The sequence below is a fragment of the Ixodes scapularis genome, unplaced genomic scaffold (assembly GCF_016920785.2).
Source record: "Ixodes scapularis isolate PalLabHiFi unplaced genomic scaffold, ASM1692078v2 PGA_scaffold8__174_contigs__length_109621045, whole genome shotgun sequence".
Classification (NCBI taxonomy): domain Eukaryota; kingdom Metazoa; phylum Arthropoda; class Arachnida; order Ixodida; family Ixodidae; genus Ixodes; species Ixodes scapularis.
In genome coordinates this window covers 60,304,467-60,313,895 of record NW_024609883.1, presented here as the reverse complement: position 1 = coordinate 60,313,895, position 9,429 = coordinate 60,304,467, and the positions used below count along the sequence as shown (strand labels likewise).

The window sequence follows — 9,429 nt, the reverse complement described above, 5'->3', positions numbered from 1 at the left end:
GTGGAATTGCTGCTGATTAGTTGTATCACAAAGTAGATCGATGTTGATGTCTCCCATTATTACAATATTTTCGTTTTTATACAAGAGGTTTGTTAGTAGATTCAAGGTAGGAGCAAAACTTTCCGAAATTTCCGGATGGGGGCGGTATAACACTACAAAAAAAGTGTCACGGTATGGGCAACAAGGCATTCAACATCAGTAGTTATTACCGAGCAACTCTCGATTACAGTCATTGAAAGTGCATATTTGTGATAGATAGCTACGCCACCTCCAGATTTGCTAGTTCTATCAATATGCAAGCACGTATATTCTGGAAATTGTATTGGTGATGCCTTGGCTGAATACCATGTTTCTGTGAACATCAACACATCAGAATTTGTGTTTAAAGGTGTAAGAAATATTTCTATGTCATCTATTTTATTTTGCAGGCTCCTTGCGTTCATATGAAAAACCGAAAAGCCAGGTTTGGCAACCACATCAAGTTTGTTAAAGGTATCAGCGGTATAATAGTTGCAGGAAACCTCCGGTTCAGGAATGGTGAATTGTGTTTCTGCCATGATAGTTTACACGATTTTTTCTATGTCTGACATGTTTTGTATGTTTACGACCCTAGAGTTTTCGGTTTTCCTGGCGTACACTTTTCCATTCTTCGTCCACACAAACTTCCTACTTTTGCCTTTCTTTGCCTTGATTGTTTCACTTAGGAGCAGCTTGTTCGACAGGGTGAGATGCTCATTAACAAATATAAGAGACGTTTGTCCGGGGATGCCGATCATTCCAGTGGTTAGTCGCTTCTTCTTGGCCGCGTACAAGACCGCGTCTCTCTTTTGGCGTGTTGTAAACTGCACAACTATGTGCTGTTGACTGGGCTGTTTAGTCGGTACCCTATGACAAACGTCTACGTCTTGCATCTCGAGAGGAACCGACAGTGTTTCGGTTATCTGTTTTATGACATCCTGCACGTTTTCGTTGGTGTTGACAGGGACGCCCTTTATTTCCAAGTTCTTTAGCCTGCTGTATTGTTCCAATTCAGCAATTCGGTTCACTGAATCTTCTAGGCTGCTGCGCTGTTCTTTATTCTCACTCCTCAACTGCTCATTTGCAGCATTCAGTTGGCCTAGTTGTGCCTTGAAACTTTTTAACTCGTTCAGGGCAGTCTTGAACTCGTCGACTGACTTCGAACAGAAATCTGTGCTCTCTTTTAGCTCAGCAATTTCAGATTTTAGTTCCTTCTTTAGTTCTTCAATAGCGGACAGTACCGGGAGCGTGTCCATTTTTAGGTTTCGCCTATAATGCCCTCTCCGACTATGAATTACAACAAATATGCATAAACAAGTAATGAAAAGAAAACAACAATAGTAAAACAGTTTGCTGTAGTTGTGCAGTCCAACGGTTACATAAATAAGGCCATAGAAACATTCATGCCACTTCTACATACCTGACAAAAAAGTGCAGTGTTAGCCCTGCTGCGCGGGCCGCTGGACTGCGCCGTTCCGTCGCTGGGTAGCCGCTTATATGCCTTGAATGTCAGCAGATGTCGTTGCGGTGGGTCACATGGGTGTTGGCCGTGCCCTCCATAATCGGCGAGTCACGCTGTGTTGGCAGAGATGGGCCACGTCAGCACTTGCCTGTGACGATCAGACAGGAACGGGCCGTGCGTTGTGTCCTGACAAAAAAGTGCAGTGTTAGCCCTGCTGCGCGGGCCGCTGGACTGCGCCGTTCCGTCGCTGGATAGCCGCTTATATGCCTTGAATGTCTGCAGATGTCGTTGCGGTGGGTCACATGGGTGTTGGCCGTGCCCTCCATAATCGGCGAGTCACGCTGTGTTGGCAGAGATGGGCCACGTCAGCACTTGCCTGTGACGATCAGACAGGAACGGGCCGTGCGTTGTGTCCTGACAAAAAAGTGCAGTGTTAGCCCTGCTGCGCGGGCCGCTGGACTGCCCGCGCAGCAGGCAGTCCAGCGGCCCGCGCAGACCGCCTTCGTCGAATAGGGAAGACGTCAGCGTCGAAGCAGGAGGCGTGCCGGCGAGTCGGTTGTAGTGGGTGGCACGGATTGACAGGGCCTGCTCGATGTTAGTTGCCTCGGCGATGAATTCATCCATAGTAGTTGGTGGGTTACGAACAAGGCCACCGAAGATGTCACTCCTCACTCCTCTCATCAGGACGCGCAGCTTCTTCTCCTCGGTGGACTGAGGGTCGGCGCGGCTGCTCAGGCGGAGGACGTCTTCAACGAAGCTGGTGACCGTTTCGTTGGGCCCTTGAGTTCGTACTTGAAGGAGGTCTTCCGCTCGCTGTCGTCGTGTCTGGTTCGTGAATGTCTCCTTCAGGCCGGCGATACAGGTGTCCCACGACGTAAGCGACGCCTCGTGGTTCTCGAACCACTGCCTTGCGGTGCCCTCCAAGGAGAAGTAGAGGTTTTGGAGGCGCTGCTCAGTGGTCCATTCATTATGGTGTCCTACACGTTCGTAGTGCAGAAGCCAGTCCTCTACGTCTTCGTGGGTCTCGCCATGGAAGGTCGTCGGGGTTCGCTGGGCAACAGGCAGGTAGATGACGGCGGCGGCGGTCGGGGACTGCGATTGCTGGCCGTCCATCGTCGGCTTCGTTGGCTGCTTGGTCCTGGGTGGCAGAAGACCCTATTCCGGGTGTAGACCTTGGGTGCGGCGACTGGTCCGAGTTTCAGGTTCCGCGTCGAGTGGTCTTCTCACCGGGTCGGAATCGGGCTTGCACTGCGGTCCCTGGGAGGGGAACGCTGCACGGGCATGCGGTACCCCACGCCTGCACCAAAATGTCACGGGTAGTGACCAAAAAACAATAAATAAACAGAAAGAAATAAACGTTTAATGTGGCGAACTTGTGCCAAACATAAAAGGGGTACAAAGAATAATAACTGAGCGTCGCGGACGTCGAAGTCGGCGAAACCGCAGGATCGAGCGCTGGGGCGAGACTGACTCCGCTCGCCTGGCGGATTCCCTTATGTACCCTCGTGGGTTTCTGGATCGTTCGGCGTAGAAGGTTCGGCGCGTAGAACATTCTAACCTCGAATCAGCAAGACGGTTCTCGAATTCACCAGAACATCACATTACAGTGTCAACAAAAATGTGTAGCCGCAGCCAGTATTCGAACCCTGGCCTTCTGCGTGGAAGGCAAGCGCGATAAACGTTAGGCCACGCGCGCGCTGCCTACTTGGCCAGCTGCGCGCGCGGCAATACTAATTGTAGCTTTTCTGTAACCTTCGAAATTCGGGCAAAAAGTTTAAATTTCGTGCTCGAACTAATATATTCTAGCATTATTTCAACTAGTGTAACATCATTTGATTTGCCTTTGATTTTATACCCAAAGTTGCGACTCGCAGATGTTCGTGCTCTGTCCTTCACCGATTAGCATGCGTTTCAAAAGCGGCTGCTCCAGCGGAGCATTGTTCAACGAACAGGATAACTCTCGTCGGAACATCCTTGCTGCCCTGTCTGGCGTTTTTAGGCACACGCAACAGCTAGTATACAGTTGAGTGTTTGATTGAATCAAACGCCGCTCTGAAACGAATGCTAACCTCACCAAAAGAAGGCATTGTATTTTAGTCAGGCAGGTCGTCACTTGAGTCGTAGCATATACTTATTCGGAGTCCAATGAAGCAGAGTTAAGCATATGTTCGTCCTCACAAAAAGGTAATTTTTTCTGCTTCAAGAGGGACTTTTGAGGCTCCAAAAGAGTGCTACAAAATTACTCGGGCCTATCACATCATTGCCAGTGGCAAACACTCTGAAGATCGACGATAGACGCCGCTCAGCGGAAAATGCGTCCGTCTCCTTCACCGCCTCACACCAGCGCGCCTGTGCGTCGAGCTTCACCGCTTTGCACCCAAGCGCTAGGAGCAGCAGCCGGCAGGGGGTGGCGCCTGAGTTGGCGCGGTTGACTCGAACAACATTACGCTCAGCGCTATTACAGGTTGGCCTTCTTTAATGTTGTCTTTAGGTTGACCTCTAATTTTAGAAAACAGTGCCGAAAGAGGAGAAAGAAACGCGGGTCTGTCTTTTGTGTCATTACGGTAGTCAAGGTTTCCCGCGCAGCAGTCAATCGAAGGAGCAGCGAGCTTTGACTCGACTGTGGTTTCAGCGCCGCCAAAGCGGAGTGCCACTCTTTAATTTACGACTGTATGTAGGTTTTCGTAATATTTGTGGGAGGTCGTTTTTGCAGTGTATGATATCAGAATTTTTAGTTTGGTAGGTTCAGAAAGCTTGGAGGGGACATATTTTTATTAGTTGACGTTTTAGCGGATATGCTGGTTTTGGGTGGCATTTTGGAGCAATGAATAATACCTACAGGCTAAATAAGCTACGGAGTAAAAAAGAGAGAAAAAAAAGGAGCTACGGAGTGTAACAAAGAAGAAAAGCAGAGAGGATTTATCTTAGTGAAAGTGTAGCACTATGCTTCATTTTTGTTCATTATTTTTCTTTTGTAATACCCATTGTAAATGAAACTTTGTCTGACCTAAACCTTATTTCTAAAAAAAAAAAAGTCTGTGTTCCATTTAGGGATGCAATCGCTTTTTAATTTTCAAGTGATTAGCGAACAGAGCTGCTCCAAAAGCGTAAGCATGGCTGCTGCAACCCAATAGTTTGCTTGCTGCAAAAAGTAAAATGCCGCTTCCATCACTGGTACCAGCAACCATTGTGCGAACTCGCGAAACACGTGCCTACAACGTACTGTGCATGTGCTACAAATGAGTGCTCTATTTTTGCTTCCAAGAGCTGCAGAAGGCGTAGTCAGTGGCGCAGTATCTTTTTTCGGGAAGGGGGAGGGGGGGGGGGGGGGGGGAGGAGTTAGCTGGGCCTTGAAACTCCATAAGCCCCCTCCTCCCTGGCTTCGGTGGTGGGCGTCGTTGCTTGGCGCAATTGATGGTAAGCAAAATCACTGCCAAGGAAGTTTAACGTCCCTCCAAATCTTTCCTTCTTTTTTTTTCGCACGGGCGATGTTGGAGCCGAAATTCACAAGCAGGATTGCGTATCGCACCATGTGAAACGAATGCACCTTGTTGTATTCGTGTTTGTCTTACAAGTAGCGTCAAATGTGCCAGTGCACGAGACCCGTGCGGGCTTTGGAAGCAAATGGCGGCTTGGCGAGTGGCGGCCGAGTACTTGCTCGGGGAACGTGTCTCGCGCGTTCCCGGAAAAATGGTTGACTTGAAAGAAAAGTGAAGCGTGAGTTTTATAAGAGCTCGTTGTGTGAAACGGGATTGGGCTGCGCTCAAGTTACTTGATCCTGGAAGGGAAGGTAGCGCCATGCAGCCTTTATGGTCGCCATTTTGATTCACGGAATGAGTAGTTTCTCCTTGACTTCTCCGTTCTTGGTGAGTCGATCCGAAGAGACCATTTGCTATAAGGAGTATTCACTGGGCGCCATATTTGTGGGTGATGTCTAGAGCGCATGCTCTGCCAACGAGCCCATATTAATAGGCTGCTGAGACCGGCAATCTTGAGGGTGCGGAATGCACGTTCCAAAAGAAATGTGGAAGCTCGCCATCAGCACGCGCTCAGCAGTCGTGCACACAGCTATGGCCGCCAGTGAATACTTCCTATATTACCCAAGCATCAAGGAGAATGCAGGAATCGGCGTTCCACGCGCCACACGCGCACGCCTTCCCCGTATAAAAGATTCGAAGTAAATAACTGAAATAAAGCGTTGACGAACGCGCGTGCAAGATGCCATTTGTTTTAGGTATTTGCTTTGGAAAGGTTACTACTGCTGAGGCCAGCACGTGCGACGCGTGGAACACCAATCCCTGCATTCTCTTTGATGCTGGGGTAATACAGCAATATGTCTATTACTGGTGACAGGCATGTTTGTAAAGGCATATCTTGAATACCGAGATTTTGTTAACGTCTCACCGGCGAAAGAAGCGCTCATCTTTGCACCGCCACCACACGCGGCGTCGGTGCTTGGCGGCATTAAAAATAATCTTCTTGTCTGGAAATACGAGGAACTCTTTCAGTAAAATGACTCTTTATGGCGACCTTCGGGCGACTGGTTCCGAGCGACCCTTTCGAAGCTTCCAAGACTTGAATGGACCGAAATGATGGCTGGCCATGACAAATGAGGTTGATCAGCCAACCGAGGTCGATCAGCCAATCACCTGACAAGGTTTGGTCGTCTGTTTGTATCTGTTTATATCCGCGGCTAGAGGGCGATCGGTGAATGCTTGGATTTGGGCTAGCAGTATACCTCAGAAGAGGATCGGTGGCCGAGTGGGCTAGCACACACCAGCTCGGAGCATGTGGCGCGAAAGCTCGCGCTGCAGAGCCCAGGGATCCTGGGCTCAATCCCCACCCCTGCCCGTTTCGATCTGGATGAGCATCGTACCGGCGTGCGGTCGTGTATCACTACTGCCTGATGCAGTCTGAAGACCCCAGGCTAGCGGTTGCACTGCACTGGCTAAATTGCTCATCTAGAGCGAGTGACTCGTCGCAACTTTGAAATGGCTGATCAACTACACGCTGTATAAATATCCACACAATCCCCAATTGTTATTCCACGGCTAGCAGTCAGAGAAGGCAATGGCGCTACTTTAACCCCCCGTCGCATGGGCGCTGCCATCTTGGAATCACGCGACGCGGCCGCCATAAGGTGGCTTCAACCCGTCGCTTATCTCTCCCCTTGTGAATGTCTATTTATTGGTATGCTCCAATCAATAAAACTTCAGCTGCGTTTGAGATTTTGTTGTGTTCGTCCGTTTTTTTATCGTTCCCCATCTCAGGGTTTACAAGATGTCGATTGATTACCAGCTCGCCTGCACTCTCTCACTGCTGGCGAAGGCGTTGTATCAAAGCCACCTGTAGCGGAAGGCCGTGGGTCTCCGCGCGTGACGTCACGCTAGTCGGCCTAGGCGAAGCCGAAGGGCGCTGGGAAGCAGCGCCCTTCGGCTTCGCCTTACAAAGGTTGTCATTACTCGAGTTTTTCAGCACAAACGCGTGTTTATTGACTCGCGCGTTAGATATCTCACACAAAGCGGTAGTCACTGTGCATGCTAGGACATCCACATCATTTTTTTTGTTAACGTGGCCAGTTTTCGTTGCTTAGATTGTTGCTTGTTTCCACAACTTTGTCATTGAGCTTGCGGCAAAAGTTTTTTAGTAGAATGTTTGGAGAGCACCCCAACACATGCTTCAGCAAAACCTCACTCGTGTGTCCTTGTTCACACAAGGAGCAATCCTCGTCGACCTGCAGGTCCAGTGTGAGGTCCACGACCAGCTGGCGTTGGTTACTTATCGTTAAGAAGTCCACCCGCTTTGACATTTCCTCCACAACAACGTAGATGTGTGCGACGGCATTGACTGCGTTCATTTCTGGGTAGAGAAGGCCTCCTCTGTCAATGTCTTTGATGAGATGGTAGTACTCATGGCCGGTGCCAGCTGTGATCGTGCGGTCTGTTGTCAGAGAATTTTCGCAGTTCTCGCACTCTAGCTTCTTCACCGTCGCGTACACCGCATATCCGGCCAAATAGGCTAGAACGGGGACGATGTCTTTTACTTTTGAAAGGGCATCTTCTGTTGCTACTGTGTTGTAGCTAGGGCGCGGCGCGTCTCGTTGTTTTTGCATTTCCTCCCATTTCTCATCTCTCTCGGTTCCAGAAGCTTTGCCAATCGGTGCAAGTGTGTTTTGCAGCCGCAGCTTGTTTTCCCCCTCATAAAGCTGTCTTATTGACACATTGTATTGGGAACCTGCCAGCCGCCGGCACCTTCCGAAGCGGTCCTCTAAACAGTCCGTCTGAAATTTACTGAGGATAACGTAGGACAGGCTGAGCTCTTCGAAGCAGTACGTGCATATTTCGAGAAGCGCGTAAGTTGACAGGTGTAGTGCGGTATGAGTATTGTCGGTAAAATTTGCAGTTGTTTACATTTTTCCGCCATTCATCCAACCAGTCTAAAATGTTGCAGAGAAAATCCACCTTCTCGTCGTCTGGAGCCGGGGGCACAGGTTCTTAAAACCGATATTTCAGCCTGCTTCATTTGCCGGGTGTCTTGACATTTACGATTTTCCACCAGGTTAATATAATCTCAATGAAAGTGGCAGTTTCCTTAAAAAACTTCAGGTTGTGTTTCTTTCCAATGGCACGAAGGGCACTGGGAAGAGAGCTGTCAAATATCTGAAGACCGTAGAGCAAGTTTCACGTTCTGCTTCTCAGTGCTCGATAGGCAAGGGGCTTTCCTTGACACTTTGTATCCATAGCGCAGCAGTTGGTCGCTTTCCAAGTGGTACTCGGTATTGATGGTTTTCAACGACGCACACAGCATGCGCCGCTGCGGCCTTCCGTGTCACTATGAAGCTCGGGGAACCAGAAGCATTGATCGTCTTGCTTCAGCCAGCTATTGCGTACGCGCTTGATTATGTGTACAGTGTCGATCCCCAAAAAACAGCGGCCTGTTGGGATCAGACGGATGTGGGTAGCGAAACTCGTTTGAACGACGTATTGTTGTACCAGGCGTGTCGTGGACTCGTGGCTGTCCATCGAGTTCTTAAAGAGAGCCATAGCCTTTCGATTCACTGCATTGTTATCCGTTACGACGCACATCACCCGGTAGCTGATTTTCTCGAGCCCGCACAAATCACGTCTCTAAGCAACTTGTGCGGAAACTCTGCATTGGCTCCGTGCACGGGTGCAATGTGAGCGACTTCCTTAAATTGGCACTTGATGCTTTGCACGATAAACACGAACGCGCTATTCGCTACTTCTGTGGAATTAAGTGCGACACCCACAATGTTACCTACTTTATAATCGAAAAAGCTCGAGGTACACCTAAGCATTTCTTATGAGTTGTGAATGCGAAAGCATGCAAGCCGCCTGTCCGCTACCTTTGTCGTCTGCTCGTGCGCTCTTTTTGTCGTCTGCTACGTACTAGCGCGTGCACGCGTTCAGGACCTCGAAAACCATTGGCTCGCGAGCGTGCACGCGCGCCAGCCAATGGAACCGAAGGCGAAATCGCGGAAGCTAGGAGCCGTTTTCGCGCTTCAAACTGATGACGTCAGCTCGCGCCATGAGACAGTTAATGCTTTCGCATTAAAAACGGTTTAATGTTGACCTCGTCCACCATCAAGGTCACATAACGTTGGTCATCGTTCAAGTCAGAGATCCTCTTTGCCATGTAGCTGAGGAACCCTGAACTTTGCTGCTCTTGTTGAGGGTTCATTCCAAACGAGGGGCATATTGATCGGATGGTCCTAGGGTATGACAGAACAATGCACAGCCACGAATGTACTGCTATGCATGAGGCGATATTGTGAAAATAATGCATGCGATCACCATAAAATAAAATCCACTAATAACGCCTTCGCTCTTTCTTGGAAGAAATCAGCTTTATTTGCTCGGCGAGCAGTTGGATGACCGCTGCTTGATCTTTACATTGCGTTACGAGCAGCTTGTCAAGCAGAAACCGAA

At 49.3% G+C, this 9,429-nt stretch overlaps 1 protein-coding gene across 1 annotated transcript; it reads right to left on the bottom strand.

Annotated features, from left to right (window-relative positions):
• Positions 1-563: 563 nt before the first annotated feature.
• Positions 564-1,274, bottom strand: LOC120840274. Its single transcript, XM_040210708.1, has one exon. The coding sequence runs from the start codon at positions 1,272-1,274 to the stop codon at positions 564-566; it is 711 nt and encodes a 236-aa protein (XP_040066642.1).
• Positions 1,275-9,429: the final 8,155 nt, after the last annotated feature.

What these genes read in the sequence shown, in the direction of transcription:
- LOC120840274 (XM_040210708.1), bottom strand. Translation starts at nt 1,274, where the DNA reads ATGGACACGCTCCCGGTACTGTCCGCTATTGAAGAACTAAAGAAGGAA.